Source organism: Sprattus sprattus, assembly GCF_963457725.1.
Source record: "Sprattus sprattus genome assembly, chromosome: 1".
Classification (NCBI taxonomy): Eukaryota; Metazoa; Chordata; class Actinopteri; order Clupeiformes; family Clupeidae; genus Sprattus; species Sprattus sprattus.
In genome coordinates this window covers 73,361,108-73,386,107 of record NC_137920.1, presented here as the reverse complement: position 1 = coordinate 73,386,107, position 25,000 = coordinate 73,361,108, and the positions used below count along the sequence as shown (strand labels likewise).

Here is a 25,000-nt window from a genome sequence, read left to right as displayed (position 1 = left end):
AGATGTTTAACACCGAAGCACAGTTATCGCATGCATTGTCAATAGAGATAATCAAATACCAAGACTGGGCAAAAGCCTGTAGAGCAACTGCAAAACAACCGATGTCGACTCTGCTGACACCAGCAGTAATAGCAGAAAAGTATAGCAAAACAACTTGTAGGAAACTTACGAAGACCAGTGGGGAACAAAGCTAGCCCACTAGTCACATTGGAGTACTGGTACCGATGGGTGCAAATAAACGGCCACCACATTTACTGTTGTCAAAATCCACGACCGAGTTCATCATTGCATTAAATGCTATAAGTATCTTATTTTTCGGCATGCAAATATGGCAGCACACTTCTACCGACAGCAATGCAGGTAGAACCTGCGACCTAGCGTAATGTCATGTTGTAACTGTCAAAACAATGCACTTTGAAAAGTGGTGAATGATACAAATCATATCAGACACATTTCGCAAATGACCTGGTTAGGGTTTTACTCTCACATGTTCAATAATGTGACATTGTGAATTGAAACGTTAATTTACTGTTACATGTTATCCGGCATTGACTTCAATTGTTGTTGATACAATTGTCACAGGTCAGGTTTAGAGCAATGATGGGCCTTTCACTGGGTTCAGGTACCCGTTAGCAAATTAGCTTGCTAGCATTGTTAGCTTGCTAACAAGCTTTGCAGGCCTATTTGAGCTCACTGCTGTTTTGACATGTGACACCGCGGGACAACGGAACGGATCATTATTTATTTTAAATGTGTTTATTCCGATGAACTGAGCGCCTGCTTAACGCTCCACCTACCTGCTGAGAAGTGAGTTCTACGTGCAAAGCGCGAGAAGATGAAGCTCCCGGGTTACTGACAGAAGCGCCGGAGACAGCAAGATCCCAACCGGCGATGGAGCTCATCCTCCTATCGGTAGTAGGTGCCTTTGCTTCATTCAATAAAACATATCATGCCCACCACCAAAGCGTTTCTTGTAACAAAGAGGGCAGGGCAAAGTCTCACAACACTAACTGTAATAAGTGGAGAAAAATGTCTATTTGATGAAAACGATGCCTTGTCGCAGCAGTTGGTAGCACATCATAAACAAAATGATACTTGCTTAGGAGGCCATTATCCGTTTCTCCTGCGCACGCCCAATCATAGCAACAATTGGCTCACGGACACATCAATGAACAAATAGCCGTTTGAGCTAGTTTCTCATTGTCACACAATTGGTGGAATATCTGCCAATCACTTGCACAGAGGCCCGCCCATAACAGGAACTCATGTATGTGTTCCTTCAAGAATGAGGAAGTCAGCAGATGTAACGGTAACGTGACCATAGACCGCGTGACCTACAACTGATAAGGTTCCATAAGAGGATTTCTAGTTCCACCTGCCGGTAGACAATCGGTGAGTAGTGTAAATGGCGGAGACTATGCTTCTCAGGTAAATGTTCCTGTGATCCTGATTTTTATTACAATATTTCGTCTGGTCCATTGTTTTAATATTCTCCAACCTATGCTTTTCCGCTTTTACCTGGGCAAGACTTTGCATTGCCAACCTCTTCCCCTCACTATACACTATGATTTACTCTGCTCTTTTTTTGTTAAGAGGTTTGTTTCGAATCACTTACGTTAACGTTACTTTGTTTCTTACCATGCAGTTAAAGAGTGGAGAAACAGGAATGGAGCAACAAGGCATTTGCTATGTCTGGTAGCTAGCTTTCTTGAGCTCAACGCTAATCAGTCGACTTCTGAGAGAAGTTGTTGTTCACATTTTTATACGGGCCAAGACAATCCTTTCGACTTTTATGAGTTGTTCAGAGCACGATTTTTGAGGCCGTGCATGCATGCAAAAAAAAGGTAGGCCATTGATGGTCAAGACGTGGGCGTGTCGATAAGAGTTTTCCTTATACCGGATGTCCCTCTACAGGTGAATCAGTGCTTCACCAAAAAAAATACTCAACAGTTACAGTTACTGTTGAGTCATTTTTTTGGTGAAGCACTGATTCACCTGTAGAGGGACATCCGGTATTAGGAAAACTCTTATCGACACGCCCACGTCTTGACCATCAATGGCCTACCTCTGTAGAACTGACCAGCTATATAGAACATTCTGTAGACTCTGGAACTCTCCTCTTTAAGCTCTCTGAAATCCACTCCATGTATGTGAATCGTCTTGGGGAACTCGGCCTCAATAAATCGGTTACTAGACTGAAAGATCATTTGCTCGAACACTTCCCAGAAGCACAAGATCAGTTTGATGGGAGAAACACTTTTATCATTTTCAAGGAAGGAATGAAACACATGTTGAATGAAGCACTAAAGAATCCAGACTTCAATGAAGATGCTGCTGTCCTGGCGAAAGCGTTTATAATAGTTAGAAAAGACATATTCTACCACAAAGGTTTTACATTTACTGGTTCCTTCCCAGCAGAATGCCATGAACACTCTCTTCCCTCAAGTCTCTTGTCTCCATGATTTTGAATCAAAGATCGGGACAAGCATGAGTCCCAAGCTAGTCTCACCATCGGGCAGGGCGTCATTGACGACACAAAGAAGATAACCTCTCAGACACACCCTGGAGCGCGAGCCACCCAATAAGCTTTTAATGTAAATAAGCTAGGCCTCTAATGCAAACAGGTCTGGCAACCTTTTGCTGTTCTGTATGATGTTCAGGTTTATCTGACCTGCTGCCTGAGATGGTTCTAAATGCCCTACTCGCTTCCAGTTATGATTACTAGCTTCCCAGCCCGCCCCGCCCCCCATGGACTGCACTCTTACACTTGATGCACCTCAATATGTAGTATATTGCTTTTTTAATTTATGATATTTATTCATCTATTTATTAATTGTTATTTATTATTATTTAGCTGTGGAAGAAGTCTGTTGCTGCCCCTTCTGTCTCGTTTTCTTTGTGGCAATGACAATAAAGTACATTGAACTTGAACTTGAACTTTTGAACTGTAAACTGTGGGGGAAGTTTGCCTCTCGTGACTGACCCTGTCTCTTTGCTTTGAGAAGTTTGAACCCTTGTTTGACCCCTTCAGACATTAAATCTCCAGCTATTTAAGATGTCATGTCTATTTATAGGTCAGTTTGAAAAATGTAATGGGCTGTTTCACTTAGAAAATGAAAATCAAATGTTGTTCCCCCCCCCCCCCCCGCGTACCCCCTACGTCACTAAGCGTACCCAAGTTTGGGAAACACTGCTGTAGAGTAATGGCTGCAGCTACACTCGTCTTCCTTTCAAGTGTGTTCTCTGAGAAGTGAAGTAAAACTGTTCATGTTTCAGGAGGTTGCTCAAGGTGCCCTTTCGTAACCTTAACCTTGGACAGTCCACCTTCTGGGAGTGCGTATGTACACCTGTGGTCTACCGCACAATATTGCCGCCACTGATCCTGCAACTGCTGAAATGGCAGAAAATCATATAACTGACACTTCTTACATTCTTGTTCAAGATGGATGCTGACTGGAACAGTCTGGCTTTGATCTGAGGCCTGAGATGCATGTCAGGACAAGCTGGCATTAATTGAATATGTTGATAGCCTAGTCATCAATTGAATATGTTGATAGCCTAGACATCAATTGAATATGTTGATAGCCTAGTCATTATTTTCCCAGTCTACATTTCAGTACTTCCCCTTGAACAAGCTTGACACAAGCTTGTATTTTGCTCAATAGATAACTGGTTTGAACAAACACTTTCAGAGAACTCTGTATGTTTCTTTAAAAAAAAAAAAACATTAAAAAAAGTTTAATAGTCACATTATACATGACATTCAGAACATGACTTGATTGCTTTTTTTATTGCACATGAATTCCATAGACACAAACCACCTTTCTCATTTTTTTCTCAGCAAAAGAAAAAATCAAACACACATTCAACATTCCTCCTGTATATTCCACTAAGCATTGCATCATCTTCAGGACTCAGCCCATCCCTGTATTCTTAATGTTAAAAATTGGATAAATCTCATCATATTTAAACCATACGGTCCTCAAGTCAAAGCACCAGGAGAGGTTGTTTTACTTGTTAGTATTATATTAGCACCAGTGGACCAAACAGCTGTATTGTGTTGAAACATTATTGGCTTTTTCATACAGACTCTACTGCTCCTTTGGAAACCCATGCCCAGCTGACTATGTGCTGACATTGGATGCTATATATTCAGTTCTTATAAAAGGTTTAAACAAAAAAAATCAAAATAAATTGGAAATAACAATTAAAGGGGACAATATGAAAACTGAATAAAGTAGTCTATAAAATGAGAAAAGAAACACTAGAGGGAGAAGCCAAAAGGCAACATTGGATCAAAATGGCATTATGTGACAGTGGGAATTGCTACATTTGCTTTAGTTTCATAGAAGGTAGAAAAAGGCACTTTACACATTCATAGTTCATATAATGCTTTGTGGCTTAACAGGCTTGCATATGTTTATGGTTTTTATGATTTACAGTGGCACTGAGCATAAAATAACTTCCTTTATGACAGTTCATATATCTAAAGAACTCTTTGGCAAAAAAAAATCTGTCAAGTGATTGACAGGCAACACTTTGCATTGCTTGTGCAATTAAAACACATCTATATTGATATATACATACCAATTTTACTGAGAACTTTTCAAGTCTGCAGCTTGTTTAGCCTCAAAAGAATCGCTACATATTCTTTTCCAATAATTAAGTACTGCCACCTGGTGGCAGGGGAGAATAATGGCACATTGCACAACGGTTGCACCTTTTGATTCTTCCTGAACCATTTTGGAAAGTGATGGGAACCATCAAGGTTACCTCTTCCACTCAGTACTGATGTTAATAATCCTGAATTTAAGAGTGGATAACAGCACTTTCTCAAAGTAGTATTTAACAGTCCATTACAGACTCTCCATACAGTTTCTCTTGACATTTCACCTTTACAACAGGGCGACAGGCTTATATGTCTTCACTCTTGCACACTTTTCTATTGCATTTTTTCAACGATCTCGCTCTTGATATTCGATGTAAGGTACTTCGGCGGGGTGTGGCGGGGCGGGAAGGCTAGTCGGCAGCAGAGGCCCGAAGGTCAGAGGTCAGTAGGCTCACGAGGGGCGTCTCCTCCTCACTCTCATTGGATGAGCAGCGTGTCACTCTCCTTCAGCCCAAACCGGGTCTTATAATTGTCGAAGAGGTTCTTGAGAGACTTGGTGTACATGGCGTGGTACATGTCCACAACGTCCTGACTTGGGTCTTCAAACTTCGGCACAGTGATGGGCTCACCCACTGACGAGGGAGAAATTAAACATTCAAAATGAGTTACTACGATGCCCACACACTGAACCTGTGATGTTAATGATCTAAGATACTATACCCACACACTGACACTGTGATGTTAATGATCTAAGATAAAGCTACTACGATGCCCACACACTGATACTGTGATGATAATGATCTAAGATAAAGCTACTACGATGCCCACACACTGATACTGTGATGTTAATGATCTAAGATAAAGTTACTACGATGCCCACACACTGATACTGTGATGATAATGATCTAAGATAAAGCTACTACGATGCCCACACACTGATACTGTGATGTTAATGATCTAAGAAAAAGTTACTACGATGCCCACACACTGATACTGTGATGATAATGATCTAAGATAAAGTTACTACGATGCCCACACACTGACACTGATGTTAATGATCTAAGATAAAGCTACTACGATGCCCACACACTGATACTGTGATGATAATGATCTAAGATAAAGCTACTACGATGCCCACACACTGATACTGTGATGATAATGATCTAAGATAAAGCTACTACGATGCCCACACACTGACACTGTGATGTTAATGATCTAAGATACTATACCCACACACTGACACTGTGATGTTAATGATCTAAGATACTATACCCACACACTGACACTGTGATGTTAATGATCTAAGATACTATACCCACACACTGACACTGTGATGTTAATGATCTAAGATACTATGCCCACACACTGACACTGTGATGTTAATGATCTAAGATACTATACCCACACACTGACACTGTGATGTTAATGATCTAAGATACTATGCCCACACACTGACACTGTGATGTTAATGATCTTACTGACAGTACTATAACTTTAATCTAACCATAATAGAATATCAATATTTCAATAGACTTCATTTGATTTAATTTGGATTCTTTTCTCTCACATCCCTATTTGTCCCTATACAGAGGGGTGTAATTTGATTGGCTGTTGAACTAAAATATCAACAACTTTTTCGCTTTTCTGTAAGGTAATACGTCTCAAATGGAACCTTTAATAGAGACCCTGTTGCATGACTGCTTTACAGATGTTGCCAGTGGAAATTAAGATGAAACATCAGTATGGACTGGGCCTCTTTTGTGTCAGAAGTTTGAATCAGCTTTCATTTTTAGAGGTGGGTTGCACTGGTACCCACCTACGGTGGTGATGGGTTTGCAGTAAGGCACTAGGCCCCAAGACTCCGACGAGAAGAGGCCGCAGCCGTGGAAGATGCACGGAGCGAATCCCAGAATCTTCTGGAGCCTCTTCTGAGCGAACCGCCACCAAGATCCCTCTTCAAAGAGGAATTGTTTGTACACTTCATTTTCCCCAAAGGAGTACACGGGAACCAGATCTGCCCTGTAGAAGTAAACAGAGACATTTAAGAACTGTTAACATAATATACATAGATGTTCTAATCAAGTTCCGAAGTACAGATGTCAAAGCTTTGATGTCATTTTTAAGACCTGACCTTTTACTGACCTTTGTCAGTATATTCTAGGTATGTATTACTTAGACGAAAGATCCCAAAATGTTTTTTTCTTTTGTTGGTAATTTGGTAAGCCTGTACATGGGATCCTAACACCCCTATGAATGCACCATAAGATGTTACTGACCTTTTTGATTTATAAAAATGATTAATTATAACTATTGTTATTATTATTAGTTTGTTGTTTAAGGTTGTTGACCTTTTTAATCTACAACAAATTCTCATTTCTATCGGCTTTTGATTTCTAGGAGGTACTGGACTGGACCAACCCTAACTGGCACATGCAGGGGCTTAAGCCTGATTTATGCTCGGTTACGTAAGCGTAAGCGCAAGCCCCTTGCGTGCCCCTTGCGCGACTTTTCACGTCTTGCGTGCGTCGGCCCCTTTTTCTAGACTTGCGCCATTTTACGCAAGCCTATTGTTCTGGGTGTGAATTGCTTGGCAACACCTCCAACGCAACGCGTAAGCACCTAGCAATTCATGCTCCCTTTAGAAGCATGCAAGGGCCTTTAGTGTTAAGTCTGCTAGGCTCCCCTTACCCTCTAAAAGCACAATATAGGGCACACAAGGGGGGAAGAGAGGTGATTGATGGCCTAGTCTTCATGTGCCCAAATTATTTATTATTATTTATTTTTATCTTAAAAAAACATTTGTCCTTTGTTCTTGTTTATGCTTTTTTTTTTGGTTATGTTATGTGTTATGTCTTATCCACTAAACCACACCAAGTCAATTTCCTGTATGTGTGAATGTACTTGGCCATTAAAAGAATTCTGATTCTGATTCTAAAGAACGTCTAATTGGCACCAAACAGTCTTCTAAAAAATGTCTATTTGGCAACTTATAAAGAATTTGTTGGTCAAGGGGTTCAGTGTTTTGAAACTCGGTCGCTAAACAAGTACACCACCTTCCCCAAAGCGTCCCTGTAAAGTACCGCCCACAGACAAGTGCCCTGCCTGGGTTGGGACAGGTGACTGACAGGTCTGATTCTTGTCCTGATTGGTCGGATAAATGTTTGTCTACCTTGTGATACGTTCAGATGTTAAAGGACTAAATTCAATTTATATTTCCCTGGTTACAATGTTTGGTCACTAAGAATGTTTTTTTTGTTTTGTTTTGTCATTCTATGAGAACCCAATGAGAATTCACCTAAATGCCTAAAAAAAAAAATGATACTTTAAATGACACTGATACTTTAAACACAAATTCCTAAAATGTGCATCCATGTGGGTGAGAAAGCTCAATGCGTAGCGTGCAGGAATGAGCCGTGGTCAGTCTGCATCACACACACACACACACACACCGAACACACACACTATATGGTTAGTCTGCATCACACACACACACACAAACACACTATATGGTCAGTCTGCATCACACACACACAGACACAGACACACACACACACACACACACACACACACACTATATGGTTTGTCTGCATCCCGCCGTCCTCTTACCCTTGCTGAAGAGCCAGCTTCACAAAGCCTTTGCGGTTTTTCAGTGTGACAGAATTCATTCCCGGGGCACAGTCAAGTGACTCCGCCGCTCCCCCTACAACTATGACCACAGCGTTGCCACTGCCGCTCCGGGACAGCAAGTAATTGATGGAATTACGATTCACTGGGCAGATGCCTGATAAACAGAAAGAGAGAGAGAGAGAGCATATGAATTTATTTGATTTTGAAGAATTTTTTTAAAAAAATATCATGAGACAAATAAAATATATTCATACACTAACGCGCCTGTACAGGCATAAATAGGCACAAAAGAATGATATTCTGTATGTTCCCTGGATGAAAGCCAGTCCCAACACAAATTAAAGTTGCGAAACCAAAGGAAAACACATAGAGCACACATCTCCACGGCCGTAAATGTGTAAACAGCACTGATTTCGAAATCTGTCATTCTACAACACTGACACGAGCACATACAGATCGGCACACATGCCTCTATCTCGACTGGAGGTGCAAAGCTCAGAGGTCCTTTATGGATGATGTCGATACCGAGCATTTTTATCAGCAGTATCCAGTTTGAACTGTACAGGAGAGGGCAGGTGTTTGTGTTACTGAAAATATCTTGTCGAGAGAGACAACTCTGATAACTCGGTATGCAATTATCAGCGCTGTTGTTAACCATCCTCCACTAATAACACTGTTTTCTTTGTCCCTTAGCATAAAGGACCGTTCATCCATAATAATTTGATGACTTGAGCCACATAGAAAGGCCACACAGAGAGACAAAAGAAGCCTAGAGATGCAATTCACCTCCAGACATGAGATAGTCCCGGAGAACCGGAAAGCGGAAATTCCCAGCCAGCGTGGCCAAAGAGGGCCTGATTCCTGGGAATCTTTTGGAGAATCCCGTGGCCTCGGTGCCGAAGTTGCAGAAGGCACCAAAGCAGAATATTCCGTGGGGGTGGTAGCCAAAGATGTAGTTCCGGCTAGGCAGGAGGTCGTGGGTCTTAATGAGCTGAGAGAACAGACAGACAGACAGGCAGGCAGGCAGACAGGTTAGATTCCCATTCTTTACCCATGGCAATGTGCATTACATCAAAACGTATTATAACTATTTCATCTTGATGAAGGAACCATCCAACTGCTGACAATAGACTTTGCATCGTATTTGCCTCATTGGATGATTATGATTATTGTTCTGTGAAAAAGTTTAAGGATAATATGTGAACATTTTTAGGGGAAAGAAAAGATCTGATAGTATCACAACTCATCTCAACAAACAGCTGTGCAACTTATCCACTTGAAACTGGATCGCTCTAAAGCAAAATACTGTTATCATTTTAAAAAAAATGGGCTCCTTCAACTTAATAAAAACATGGTCAACAGCCTCTTAAAGTGCAGTCTGCGATTGGTTTCAGTTTTTTTTGCGAAAGGTTGTTGATATTTGTGCGCAACAGCCAATGAAATTACACCCCTCCCTTCCCTGCTCCTGAAGCAGCGTGTTGATTGGCTGAGATTGTTTACGGCCCGGTCCCAGCCACTATGTTTATTTTTTCATTTACTGATCTAGGTTTTCTGTTTAGGGACAAACCCTGAGCGGACAGCTAGAGGGCCACGGAGAGCAATTCCAAGAACCTTAGAGACCTCTGAGAAAGACTGGGGGGGGGGCAGCGACTGGGAATGTCGAATTGGGCAGATTTGGGAGAGTATTAAGAGTGCTGACCTGAATTATAACAGTTATTACACTGATTAGCCTAAAATGACCCCCAAACAACAGCAACAACAAAAGCAGTCAAATATGTTAAGCAGTTTTGACAATTCTATGAATGTATTAGTTGGTTTCATTTGAAGGTATTTGAAATGTGTTTATCCTTGTCCCTTTGCATGGCTCTTGTGGGTGACAGGTTTTCTTACCCCTGATGCTTCATTTCATCTGCTATTTGAATTGCCCATTTCTGTCATCATTATCTCATGACTCTCTTTTATAAATATATATTATTAATGCTCTTTATACACTCATTTTTTCCCCCATGAAGCACTCGGAACCGCACTCTTGCATGAAAGGTGCTAAACAAACAAAACTTGTTTACTATTAGGAAAAAAAAATAAAAAATAAAGCCATGAAGACTCCAAACATGCATTAAAGTTTGCTTGCAGAGTTGTTTGAAATATGACAGGGTCTCCTTGAGTAAAGTAAACAGTAGACTTAATCTCATTAGGTGGTTTACAGCCAGGATGTCTGTGGATTAACTCCCAGTGTTTGCAAAAGATCACTTTTCCTGGAACTGAAGGCAAAGGCAGCAACTCAACGCTACGGTCATAAAACAGAAGGCAATGAACTGCCCCTGTGTCCTCATACGTATCTGACATGCAGCCTCCGGCTTCTTTGTTTTCCTCACAAGCAGGATTCTACAAATAGATTCTCCTTTTTTCTCAAGTTTCTCTGTTTGATAAATGAAAGTGTGAAAAACAATTACGGAGCATGTGTGTGTGTGTGTGTGTGGGGGGGGGGGGGTTCATTGAGGTTTTGTGATCAGCAATGTCCTCTCTTTCGGAAGAAACCGAAAGAGTACACACAGTATGTACAGACCGCAGGAGGAGGCAGATCCACTGTGCAAATAATCACCAAACCACAAGAGCTTCTCAAACAAGAGCATTACATAAGGACACTCACTGGATTAGGGGCCAGGATGGATACAGTCACCAAGATAGATACCAACGAGAGGACATTGCTGATCACAAAACCTCAATGACCCCCCCCCCCCCCCTCACACACACACACACACACACATTTATCAAACAGAGAAACTTGTGAAAAAGGAGAATCTATTTGTAGAATCTTGCTTGTGAGGAAAAACCAACTGGAGCATTTTGTTTTTATTAAGTTGAAGGAGCCCATTTTTTTTTTTTTTTTCAAGGAGACAAGGAAAAGCGATTCATGCAGTGGGGCTAAGATTCACCGAGACAGATGTTCAGCAAGGTTTCACAACACATTATGCTGTGCTTCACATCCAAGAATATAAAAAAAATCCTAATTATACATTATGTGCTTTTTTCTGCCGCTTTTTACAACAAGCTCAAAATAAGGAAGAGATGAATGAGATAGTAATACTTATGTCACAATACTTATTAATCATTTTTAATTAATCAGTAGCATCAGAGTGCCAGGAACGATAACAGACCAGACTAAAAAGAGATTACAGCCAACAGAATCTAGGTTGCACGGCAACAGGTTACTGCCATAATGGCAGGACGGGCGGGTCTAGACGATCACTAGGCATCAGCACAAACCGTCAGGACTAAATGACACAATCAGCCATGTGAGAACTGAATCACAACAGGGAGCCACCATAGAACCATGTAGTGGATTAGCTGATAGAGGTATAGCCTTCTCTTCTCTTCTACATATGTGTATGTGTGTATAATATATATATATATATATATATATATATATACATACATATATATACTTACATACACACACATGCACACATCACAAATGATGTCCAAGGGCAACACCATAGGAGATATGCATATGCAGAAGGCTGTCTACCTAGCCCACATCACTGGTCACAATGTGACAGCTTTTACAAAGACCAACATGTGTAATGTCTTCACTCAGTGAGTCACACCATCTCCATGGTCTGGGGCTGAGGAAAACGGCTCCGATGGTAGACTAAGCTTCAACATTAATCATCAAATGTAAATATCAGCCAGCAGAACGCCCCCTATGCAGCATTGGCATGTGGTTTAAAAAGAGGACATACGTTGATTTGATAGTTGTCACTGACCAAAGATAAGATATGCCACCATTACGCAATCAGTGGTGTCTCCCTTTCCCCCCTCAAAGATAAGCCTCAAGTAAACAATGTTCAAACTATAGCCCTGACTCCTGATTACTAACGTTTTCAGACTGAAATTATCTCATGGTTTACAGTGAATGCCTATGGGTTTCAGTTCAGTGTTTTTTTCCCCCGCAGTAATCGAAGTCTTAGATTCTAAGAGACCAACTGGAAAAGTTTCTAGCAAACTGCTTTCCTATAGACTGTAGGGTTGGAAGAGACATATGTATGGTACAACAAGACAACTATTCTTGTGTGTTATTGATTCTGATCTGGTCAAAGGTCGCCAGATGTGCTTGTATTAGGACATGAGGGCAGGAGTGACCTCTGTTTCACAGGGCAAAGGCAAAGCTATGGAACATAGAATGCCCTCATGAGTCTGTCGCTATCTATTTGGGCAAAGTCTGTTGTCGTGATAATCAGCAGAACTCCATCCTATCTAATACATGGAAAATGGGAACAAGGTACCCAGTGGGGCCAACACCCAGCATGGAGCACTGTCTTAGCAAACATTATCACTACCTTTGAACCACTGTAAATAGTGTAAATAGCACTGACTAGTGCTTAACTTGCACTTACATTCCAGCACTTGTTTTTTCTCTTCTATGTAGTTTTTCTATTTCTTATGTAAAGTAGTATTTATTGTAACAACAGGTTTTTATTGCTCTTAGCTTGAACGTCGCTTAGGACAAAAGCATCTGCTAACGGACTAAATGTAAATGTAAATATGTCTAGCAGCAGAATCAATATCTCTCACTGCAAATAAGACATGGGTAATAAACTAATTCGATTTATGCCAAATATAAAATACTTAGATGAAGAACAGCCTCAGTTGTGACTTCTAAAGGAAATGTCCCAAGGTTAACCCCACATGAAACCTGGATTTGGTCTGTGTTTTGCTTTTTTTTGAGTTGTGTCAAGTTACCACTTTTCAATATCTTATTTCTTGTTTAGGTGCATTGTGTACAAATATTGTTATTTGTTATTGCTACAATTCTACATTTCATAATATGCGTTATAAGTCGCTTTGGGTGAAAGCATCTTCTGAATAACTTAATGTAAATGTATACAAAGTTAGCCTTATGCGGTAAGCAATCCCTAACGCAGACTAGCCACAGAGAGGTAATGGTACTCACCCGTATGGGGAAGTAGTCCCTGAAGTAGCTCCAGACCGTCCAGTTCCTCACCCAGGACGACCTCCGGCCTCCTAAACAGGTACGTGGGAACAAGACAATCAGGGTCACTCAGTCTGTTAACAAAGCATCTACCGGCATGGTTAGAAGCACTACTCAAAAACAGTGAGCATTGATGCACTGGCTGATTCTGTAGACGATAGGCCTTGTGATAGTTCTCTCTGGTCAAGCTGTTGAGGAGAGAGGAGATAAGGATAACGGCGTAGTGGGAGATGACTGAACTTGCCTTCCTTGGGAGTATTCCAGTCAAATATGAGCCAGGCGATGTACATGGCTGCAATCACCCAGCAGTCTGTGCAGAAGATGTAGACGAGTAGCACAGTGCAGGCTGCACCTGTATGGCGGAACACACACACACACACACACACACACAGAGACACACACACAGTCAGTGCAGGCTGAGAGACATAGGAGTACTTCATTGCAGCATGCTGTCAACCTCGTCACCTGCCACACTTTAACACTTCAGTACTGTACGAAGGGTTAACGCTTCCTTGATACCCTTTAAAGTCCAGATGAACAAGGCCAATGGAGGTAGACATAAACAAGGGACTATGGCTTAAAATACGAGACACGAGAGCACTGTCATACACAGTTGTGCTTAGTTTATGTAGTCGCTTAGTTTATGTAGTGCTTATGTAGGGCCTTTATGGATTATGTACGGCCTTTGCGGCGCATGTTGTGGCTGTCACCAACCAGTCGTGCGTTGCTGTTGTATCCTGCTGGTCAGGATCTGTGGTTGGGCAGGTGTTGTATTGGTTAGGTTAGGATGTTGGGCATGGGTACTTGCATGTGAATGGATACATACATGGATACTTGCAAAGTAACTAAAAAAACATCTTTTCCCCTTTGTATAACTACAAATGGTAGTGCTCATGTTTTCCGTTTCAGGAAAGATTGTTTTCAAAAGGTAAAGAAATCATCGAGAGCGTGTGTGGCAAGTGGTGATGGTAGAGCCTGGCTGCATGTGAGGCTGTCATCTGTGTGAGCAGCATCCACACTCACCCATGGGTTAGGGTGTGTGTGTGTGTGTGTGTGTGTGTGTGTGTGTGTGTGTGTGTGTGTGTGCATCCACACTCACCCATGGGTTAGGGTGTGTGTGTGTGTGTGTGTGTGTGTGTGTGTGAGCAGCATCCACACTCACCCATGGGTTAGGGTGTGTGTGTGTGTGTGTGTGTGTGTGTGTGTGTGTGTGTGTGTGCATCCACACTCACCCATGGGTTAGGGTGTGTGTGTGTGTATGTGTGTATGTGTGTATGTGTGTATGTGTGTGTGTGTGTGTGTGTGTGTGTGTGTGTGTGTGTGTGTGTGTGTGTGTGTGTGTGTGTGTGTGTGTGTGTGTGTGTGTGTGTGTGAGCAGCATCCACACTCACCCATGGCGAGGAAGGAGAGCACCCACTGGAGCACCGAGATCGCTTGGAGATGTTTTTCCATCTTGGATCGCGACATCCAAGGAGTCGTAGGCAGGTCTTTAAGGGAAGAGAGGACGCTGGTTCCGGTGCCTATAGCACATCAACAAAGACATCAAAAAGAAGTGACTTAGTAGTTCAAGACGTCCCTTTAAAGTGCTTAATGTATATTGTTGCTAACTATGTTGCTAACATGATGATGCCATGTAAGCAAGGATAATGTCATATTTGAACACCAGTCTGAACATCATCACTGGAGGTGGGGCTGAAGGATTGCTACACACTACACAGCAAAGACGACAAACACTACAACATAAATCTATGATGAAGTCCCTCACAATGTTTTGGAGATTGACAGGATGTTATTGGTTGGGAGGCTTCTCATATAATCCCATTCACTATCCACAGGACACAGGACAGCTCTATCTCTCTTCCTCTTGTTCTTATGTGCAGGCATGTGCACAGTCAGACCCCAGCATATGCTCAAACCACCCTTTGGCCACCCAGTACCTGCTCCAGGGCAAAAAACATGCCTCCTTTCCCTTCGTTTATTATTTGTATCCATGAAGCACCTGACATGTTTGTAATATGTTATGGCATATATGCTTAATAAGAACGTATGAAATATTGTAATCACAATTTAAACCATATATATATATATAAAAAAAATAAATAAAAAAAATAACAGGACACGACACGATAACACGAAAAGAAGGCACGAACATGCTTTGGCCACAGTGCCAGATAGGCTAACAGCTAACTTTAATCTGGCCAGGACCTGGCTGGGTCAGCTCACTGGCAGAGGCAGCTATCTCTACACGCCACTCACTACACTAGAAGACCACTCACCGCCATGATCGGTTTCGCACCATACTCCAAGCCGTCTTTACATGTCACCACTCTAGAGTACCATTCATCACCATGGTCGTCTCCGCAGGATTCTCCACACGACTACCACTGAAGTTCAGAGGCGATGTGAGCACAGCACATACAGTCTAACAACCACTGAGAGCCACTAAGCACAAGACAGGATCTGGTGACTGTAAACCACTATAATCACTGTAATCCCATTTTTAACAGGCTGAAAATAACACTGAAGACTCTTTTCAAACCTAAGAGTCAGGGACCTCTCGCTGTGCAAAACCATCAGTTAATGCCTGATCATGTTGTAGCCTACATCAGCACCCCAACACTTATCCTAGTCACCAAAAGTGTAAGGTTAATACGTCGTTAGTGTCATATTATATATTTTGAAACTTTCTATTCTGAAATTAACACAATTTATATGCAATTACTTGGTTACGAGAACCCTGTGTTTTGAAAAGAATCACAATCTTATGTCACAAACGTTCGGACAGAAATGCAATGGCTTAGGGACTGAAAATTACACGCTGACAGTAGTCTGCATACGGCAAAGCTAGAGTCAAATTAACTGCTCTTTTTAAATAACCAGTTTCAAAGTTCAACGAACGTTTAGCATCAAAGTGTGATCTCGGGCTTAATCATAGGCTACGCCTAATCAAAGGCTTAATCATACGCATTTGCAAAACAGTAGCTCACTCACCTCGCATGGCTCCAGAGTATGCAGCAAGTATGGTCTTCATATTGATTCACGAAACTGCAACTGTACGAAGTAGGATAGAAAATCGTAAGTACAGCCAACTTGCTGCCTGAGGCTGGTTCTCTCTACAGCATCCCCTCTTTCGCTGGCTTTGACTGCGAGGCTCACGTCCGCTGCGCTGACATTTAAGTCCGTATGGGTGGAGCGTAAAAGGTGTGCACGAATTAATTAGCCCCTCCTAAGCCTCCACATATCAGAGAAACATAATTCGCAGTCCGTTGAATCATGAAAATAGCCACAACAATATAGGCTAATTCCAGACAAACTAAAATTAAAGCACTTTATATATATATTTTTTTTTAAGAAAACCAGTAGGGCTGCCAGTGCCAAAGTCCCTAAATGTTTGACCCCTGCTACCTACACTTTCCCTCAAAGTTTGGCAGTGAGCTCATCCCGTGAATTCTGCGCTTTTAAAGTGCTACATAGATGATTCAATATCTCTGACCAATCGTCTGACCTGGACATATCCTCCTACCAGAACAAACCGGAGTGTCCTATAGCTGGACGCTGTGGTCACTGGTGGCTCGCCTCTCCACGTTAACGAACAACAGAACTCATTCAGATTGTTTACCCCTTTGGTTTTCAACATTACATTCGAGTCATTAAAAGAATATGTGTACTTATATTTTAACTATTGAAATTGGTTTGCTGTACTTATACTATTCCCAAATACAGTTGTGTGCAGTTTTTTAGTTATACACAAGAAAAGATGTGACATTTCTTGTGCTATTGGTTAGGGACTTTCCACAACATGGGTTGAGCGTACGAATGAATTAGCCCTTCCAAATATCAGAGAAACAGAATTCGCAGTCCGTTGAATCATCAAAATAGTCACAACAATATAGGCTAATTGCAGACAAACAACATGCTTAAACAATTCTACGAATTTCTAAGAAAATCAGTGCCAAAGTCCCTAAATGTGTGACCCAAGCTAGTAGGCTACCTACATTTTCCCTCAAAGTTTGGCAGTGAGTTTATCCCGTGAATTCTGCGCTTTTAAAGGGATACATAGAGCAGGGGTTCTCAAACTTAATGGGCCAGGGACCCCTTCAAGGGCGAAACATCTTCCAAGGACCCCTTCATGATCGCATCCCAAATTAAACAATAGAGGTTTATAGCTATTTGTAATGTTATGCTTTTGGACTCTTTTACTCTAAAATCACATAGTAGGCCTTCTTATAGCACAAGAGTTTTAGATGTTCATTTTTATTGCATTTGGCATTACTTGACAGTATGTAGGCTATGATAGATTTTTAAATGATCTGTTTGTAAAATGTGCTGAGAAGCTAAATAATGTTTACCTTACATAAAAGCATATTGATAGAATACATTTTTTTTATCAAAGCAGATTGTAGGGTTTTCCAATAAAACGTAGATTGTAGGGTTTTCCAACAGAGATGATTCTGAAGATTTATTTTTAACAAAGACATTAACAACCTGTAGAAAAAGAGGACACTTCGTCACGGGGGAGGGGGCGTGGTAGTGCATATCATACAGATGACCCCGCCCCTTCCCCAGTGACGTAGTTTTGCCATATTTTTCCACATGCAGATCTCATGTGCTGTTGTAAATAATGCAACTAGTCACTAGTTGTAATCATCTGTAAGTGAAAGCTGTCAAAACCACGTCACTGGGGAAAGGGCGGGGTCATCTGTCACTAGTTGCATTGTCTACAACAGCACATGACATCTGCATGTGGAAAAGACACTAGTTAGGCCTAGACCTACTAGTGAAAGCGGCAAGGTGCTCAGTGTTGCCAGATTGGAAATGGTGAACTATACCAAATGCTTAAAATGATCGTCTTCGGAAGATATTTATCGTGCATCTGGCAACTGAGAGGGCGGTCGACCAATGTTCTCTCCACAGTCAGAGCTTGCTCAAGAAGGTGGAAGGGAGAGACCCCTTCCAAAAGTGTTAAGGGTGTACAAACATTTTTGGAAAGACCCAGAGAAACACAAATATCCGAAGAGGCATAATCCCGAACAATTTTGTAATCCCTGTCGGGCGCATTTTTAAGGTCCGGGCAAAAGTGCACGTCTGGTCACCATAATAAGGCCGTTAGAGGTCTGTAGGCTACCGTAATATTTAACAGCCAGATGCACATTTTTAAGTGACGCGTAAGTGTCCAGGCAGTGCTGCACTGCTTGTCATGGTGCTGTTTTAGTATCTCCATAGTGTTTTAAGTTATATCGCATCACTTCACGCACAATTTGTAGACACATTGAAGAATAGGACAGTTCAAGATGTTTGTTCATTCAGGAAAAAACTGCTAATATTATCCGGATTTTGGAAGAACATTTGAGACACCTCACAAAGCAAATTGCTATTTTCGGTCGTTTTGGAACCTAAAAACTAAAGCTATCAATAGCAAGTTGACAACAACTACTTTAGCCCGTCAGAAAGTAATGTTACTCATTGATAATACTGTCAATCCTTGCCGTTGTATTAACGTTTCGTCACTTTATCCAGCGTCAATCGGTTTATATCATCTTAGATGCCAGCTGAGAGTTTCGTTCTGTGCCATACAAATACATGTAGGCCTACCATAGGTATATTGCAACAGTTTTGTTGGAGGCACTCTACCGATGAACAGTTTGGAGTCTTAAAATAATGTGATAACTCGTAAAGTTGTTGCAGAGGTTTTTTTTACTCAGTAACGGATGTGATTTCCAATGTAGCGAAGTACAATACTTCAGTCAAAATCTTCGTTAGTAAAAGTAAAATTACCGATTTCAAAAACTACTGAAGGCTACACAGAAAAAATACTTGATTGCAGTGACGTGTTGTTTCCCTCCCCCTTCTGCCACACAACCCTCCCCCTTCCCCCCTTCCTATCTCCACCCGGCCGACCTCAAGCAGATGGGTCCCCCCTTCTGTGCCGTGGTTCTGCTTAAGGTTTCTTCCTGACTAACAGGGAGTCTCTTCTTGCCATTGTGCTTGCACTAAGGGGGTTCAGGCTCTGGGCTCTGTAAAGGGCCTAGAGCCTATTGTATTTTTATGGCGCCATATAAATAAAATTGAATTGAATTGAATTGGTACAACCATAATTTTACTGACTCCAATTTATTTGACTCCACTCAATTAGGAACTCAGCCTTAGTCCCTGGCTTTTGATGTAGATTGCTACCTGTTTTTAGGCTGATCTCCAACTTGTTTATTTAAACACCTATTGTAGTGGATAAGCAGTAGAACTTGTATATTGGGATTTTGTTTTATTTTTGTCAATATTATGTTTGATATATATGCGTAAATGCCATTTTTTAGGTTGTATAGCCTTTTTCACTCTGGTAGGGGGACTTCCAATGGAAACTAGCCTTCTGGCTATAATTGGGTGCATTTACATTTTAATGTTCATGAATGTACACTGACCCTCTTGATCAAAGAAACAAATTGATTGATTAATTGAATGGTCTGTAGTAGGAATGACCCCTCTTGCCTCTCGCTCGGGATATTGCCACAGGGCTTTTAGCCTTTATTCAGATAGGACAGTGAAGGTTTTGGACAGGAAATGAGATGGAGAGAAGAGGTGGGTAGTGGGATTGGGAACTGACCATTCAATCCAAAAGCAGGGCGGAGGTGGGGCTTGTAGCTGCCCCGGAATGCTAAATAAAGACAATTGTATTGTTATGGCGCTATATACATTTGGACAAAAGCGTCTGCTAAATAACCCTAACCCTAACCCTAAAAAAAATGAACATGAAAATAAAGTGTAAATGTAAATGTAAATAAAAAAATTGAATTGAATTGAATTTAAATCAACACCTAACCCCCAACAAATGGGTTGTTACCAGTGGAAGAAGGCCTTCTGTGATTTTTCAATCCAAAGATCCTTTCATGCCTTACACCAATGGTCTCAAACTCTGGCCTGCCAAGCGATTTCATCCGATCATCCGGCTTCTCAGAATTTAGCAAAAAGTTCCATTGATAAAAATGGGCCAGCCCAACGTTTACTGCTGCCAATGGCAACGGGTTTTGTGCTACTAATTCACGTCTTTCATATCATTCCGCAAGTAGTCCAGTCATTTAACGTAATGGAAACTGAATTGCAGCCAGCAAGTAATGGTTTGCTACGCAACACCTGGAACTTTTAAGATCTACGTATCTGCCTGAAGAACAATTTTCAATTTTTGTATTTGAGCAACTGTTTGACGCAATATAGCATGCCGGTCTGTCATTGAAGTCGCTCCGAGGAATAACAACAGACGTTGCACCATCAATGATCAGCATATTAGTAAACTATTAATTGTAGATCACTGTAGATGGAAAGATGCTGTATTTTGACAGATACAAAAAAAATACATTTATTTTCACTGATCACACATGGTAGCTTTGCTAACTCAAAAGTGGTACGCACAGTATTGTGATAGGCAAGCCAACAGATAAAACAAATCTGGCCCCCCAGTGACCAGACTGGACGTTCATCGGCCCCCGGGTAATTTGAGTTTGAGACCCCTGCCTTACACGCCATTCCACTGTGCATTGCTGCTTGCACAGACAGGGTCCACCTAAGGGCCATCAGAGGGACGCTTTACCAGCGACCCAGTCCTAAATGTTAATCTCTAAAGTATGCAAAGCAAGATATACATACGCCAGGGTCATTTGGAAAATAAGAGCTGAGAGCAGATGAAGTTAAAATGATGTTATTTTGGTCTCAATCACGAAAATGTGTGTTTGGAGAAAAAAAAATAGTTCAGCGTTTGACAAAAAGATCCACTGTCAGCTGATAAGCATCTGGGTGGATCTGTTCTGTTTTGAGCTTTGCTATCAGCCTGTGGCACCGAAAACATCACATCACACGAATAGAGGGAAGAATTGCTTCCTGTTCACGTTAATCATGTGTCTTATCTGTTACTGTTGAACGCTGTTGGCTGGTGAGTAGTTTTCAGAAACTGTTGTTTTGAACTAAAGGACTTTGTGATAAGGCTGCTGATTACATTAAACCAGTGACAGCCGGCCACTAAAAATGTTTAAATACAGAGCTGGGGAATCATGAAATCATGGAATCATCTTCAAAGTACTGGAACTCGTATTGTGTCTTTGACATTGTGGTGTTGCACTATTCTTATTCAAGTGTCTGCATAAGCACATCCATGGTCACTGACGAAAATGTTGAAGACACTATATATTTAACAAATAAAATAACTGACTGTGGTATCATGGTAATCTTACTGTATATGTACTGTATATGTATTGATATAGTAATTACGGTAAACGATAGATGACATTTGTTATCTATTTGTCCAAGAGACAGGTGTCAGACGATCGTAACAGTTTCCTCTTGTGGCTTTGAGGCAACTCATCAGATCAATGCCAAGCTGCCAGAACAATGCCAAGCAGAGGGACAGTGGTCAGCTGATGGACTGGTTGTGAAATGTCCCGGCCTCTGTCCCCCCCCCCCCCCCCCCCCCCCTCCCCCACTAGCTCTGGGTCTTTGGCCAGTGTCCGTTAAGGCCTTGACCTTCATCGAATCACTCACTTGCCAAGTGGCCTGCCTCTCACCCCTCTCTACACTCTCACAGCACACGTTCCCAAAAAAAATCTTGGCTAGTCCGAGTTGTTTATCAAGCACTCCAAGCACATGTCCTGTAGGTGGCCTAAATTAGGTGTAGCAGGTCTGCAAACGGCCAGAGCAGAGCGGGGACAAGTTGGATTTGGGTTTTGTGCCATATCAACTGTCACAATCACATTCGGCACGCTGTAGTTGCAACAGAACTCAGCAGAAGTCAAAGTCAGACACTGGTCTTGTGAAACCAGTGAGTGTGCAGCTGTGGGAAAGTGCTCCGTCTAGTCTCAGCGTCATCATCACCTCTGTCAAAGACCTTGATAGTGATACAAATAATAATTCATTTGATTTGTAGCGCACTCAGAAGAATCTAAGAGTGCAGATGCTTGCAGACGAAGATGCAGATGCACACGAACACTCTTGCACTACTTTCCACTACTTGCAGCTCTGTCACAAGTAATGCACAATGTTATATGTATATGTTATATGTAAACACCCCACCTGCACTGGTCAGCAACTGCCAGCACGGATGGGGAAATACCTTCTGTCTGGACGGCCAGTGCCCACGTGAAATTATTACAGTATGCTGACCAAGGTCAAAGGTTCCCCTGGCATCAAACTTAGATGTTTGAACTATTATGAAGCAATTGCTTTGAATGCCAGAATAAACTCTTGCTTTGGACCTTGCATTGGTGACCTTGGTGATTGTGAGATTCATATTTATATACACACAAACACACACACACACACACACACACACACACACATACACACACACACACACACACACACACACACACACACACACACACACACACACACACACACACACACACACACACACACACACACACACACACACACAGACACACACACACACACACACACACACACACACACACACACACACATCCATACAATTGGCAGCAACAACAGCTTCAAGTCTTCTTGGGAATGATTCTACAAGCTTGACACACCTTTCTTTTGGAACTTTTTCTCCCGCTCTTCTTGGCAGAATCGGATGGGGGGGCGTTCACACACAGCCACTGTCAGGCCCCTCCAGGGATGCTCTAGTCTATTGGGTTCAGGTTCAGACTCTGACTGTGTCAATCCTGTGTTTTCTTGGTGTTGTGCTTTGGGTTTGTTGTCTTGTTGAAATGTAAACTTTCGCCCCAGTCTGAGATCCTGAGCCCTATGGAAGTGGTTTTCAACCAGGATTGCATTTTTTTTCTGCATCCATCTTTCCCACTATCCTGACTAGTCTACCAGTGCCTGTCACAGAAAAACATCCCCACAGCATGATGCTGCCACCACCGTGTTTGACTATAGGGGTGGTATCAATGAGGTGACCTGTTTTTTTGCCTTGTCATTGTGCGGTATTGTGTGTAGATTGAAGAGGAAATCATTAAATGAATCTGAAACATAACAAGATGTCGAAAACTTGAAAGAGTCTAAAAACTTTGGACTGCAATAATATTTATTACAATAATATTATTCTTCTAAAGCACAAGTGGCTCGTTATTGATAAAGCATTTCAGTGCAATGCATTGCAATGTTGCAATGTTGTGTGCATGACTTCCCTTTGCAGTGCTGTGTGCATGACTGCCCTTTGCTCCGTGCTCATCTAATAATAATATTTATTATTATAATAATATTATTCTTCTAAAGCACAAGTGGCTGGTTATTGATAAAGCATTTCATAAAGATAGGATATCACTTTGCAATGTTGTGTGCATGACTGCCCTTTGCTCCGTGCTCATCTTCTGGGTGGCAAGAAACACGGGTATGTTTCTAACGGTGCTCTTGATGAGATTATAGATACTAGATTATATAATGTTGTTTTTAATTCAAAGTGCAGCAGAGGTGTGTTTAATGAGCTCAAAGTGCGTGCCATACAAGGCACATCACACACACACACACTCACACAGACAAACAACACACACACACACCCACACCCACACGCGCACGCACACGCACACCCACACCCACACCCACACCCACACCCGCACCCGCACGCGCACGCATACGCACACGCACACGCACACGCACACACAAACACACACACACACACACACACAACCACTGAACTGCTCTGTTTTGACACCACCATATGATACAGCGCTGCACACAGGGGACTGCAACCTTTGACAATCTCCTTCAAAGAGTATATCACTGACATCAAAATACCTTAATGTATGTAATCTTATGTTGATTATGCTGATCTTACTTCCCCTTAAACCACACAGAGCTCCTTTAATGTGTACTACATACATGTACCCTTGGTTTGGAAACGGGCTCACTTCATTCTTATATGTAGCCCACCCCCTACCACAGTGCTGTGTGTTATATAGTCTTCTTCAAACTCTCTGGGCCTCGTTTCCCGATAACGACGTATCTTAACGGCCTACGTGGATTTTGGCGACATCGTAGACTCATCATTGCCGTAAGTGCGGCGTCGGGAAACCGCTCTGCAATATCCCTCTTACGACCGATTTCAAGTCCTTTTTAGCGTTCGGGAAACTAGGCCCTGGACACTAATGAGCTCTGGATTCATGTCTGATGATTGGGCCTGGACACTAATGAGCTCTGGATTCATGTCTGATGATTGGCCCTGGACACTAATGAGCTCTGGATTCATGTCTGATGATTGGCCCTGGACACTAATGAGCTCTGGATTCATGTCTGATGATTGGACCTCTTCACTCTGTCTACCCTTGTGGGTTTCAGTTTTAAAGTCTATAGAGAAAGTCTTACAGTTGTTTACGATTGGATACACACAAAAATCAAAAGTATCACACATTTATCAAAACCTTTACTCAAGCAGCAAAAACAACAGCTCAGATTTGCACAACTATAAGCACATTTCAACATCACACGTTTTGCGAAACAATACACTTAAGTTATTTTGCAAAGCACTAAACAGACTTTTATGCATTATACACAGACGTATATCAAGATGACACTTCCTTGCAATTCCAAAACACTAACAGTCAAATTACCACACCATGTGGCAATCGGTTAAACACAGCCATCAGGAGCGCAAACACATGATTGTCTTAATAATCGCTTAATAAGTGTGTCAAACTGTCAACAGACTAAATAAGAGCAAAGTTACAAAGGTGGGCGTGGATGCAATGGCTTCCTTTACACGGGGGTAGAGTTCCATGTGGCGACTTCATGGCAAAAGGGGCCAATTAGTTTCTCTGAGGTCTCTGAACACA

At 41.8% G+C, this 25,000-nt stretch overlaps 2 protein-coding genes across 2 annotated transcripts in view; both read right to left on the bottom strand.

The window, feature by feature from the left end:
* Positions 1 to 914, bottom strand: part of uvrag (UV radiation resistance associated gene) — a gene marked incomplete at its 3' end in the record, with an annotated part of 72,374 nt that extends 71,460 nt beyond the window's left edge. Inside the window, exon 1 of the mRNA XM_080846685.1 lies at positions 798 to 914. Coding sequence (XP_080702811.1) covers positions 798 to 902 — 105 coding nt within the window. The 5' untranslated portion in view covers positions 903 to 914. The remainder of the gene's footprint in view (positions 1 to 797) is intronic.
* A 2,875-nt stretch (positions 915 to 3,789) lies between these two features.
* dgat2 (diacylglycerol O-acyltransferase 2) lies at positions 3,790 to 16,358 on the bottom strand. The gene is made up of 8 exons (XM_080832185.1): positions 16,221 to 16,358; positions 14,621 to 14,749; positions 13,474 to 13,581; positions 13,191 to 13,261; positions 9,023 to 9,227; positions 8,216 to 8,390; positions 6,426 to 6,628; positions 3,790 to 5,241 (listed from the first exon to the last, which is right to left on the bottom strand). The coding sequence occupies exons 1-8, from the start codon at positions 16,258 to 16,260 to the stop codon at positions 5,087 to 5,089; spliced, it is 1,086 nt and encodes a 361-aa protein (XP_080688311.1). The 5' UTR covers positions 16,261 to 16,358; the 3' UTR covers positions 3,790 to 5,086.
* Positions 16,359 to 25,000: the final 8,642 nt, after the last annotated feature.

Excerpts from the sequence above, each read along its gene's own strand:
- dgat2 (XM_080832185.1), bottom strand. The coding sequence starts at position 16,260 with ATGAAGACCATACTTGCTGCATACTCTGGAGCCATGCGAG. Across the intron at positions 13,262-13,473 it reads CTGGAATACTCCCAAGGAAG|GAGGCCGGAGGTCGTCCTGG; the intron begins GCAAGTTCAGTC and ends GTACCTGTTTAG. Across the intron at positions 9,228-13,190 it reads GGGACTACTTCCCCATACGG|CTCATTAAGACCCACGACCT; the intron begins GTGAGTACCATT and ends CTGTTCTCTCAG.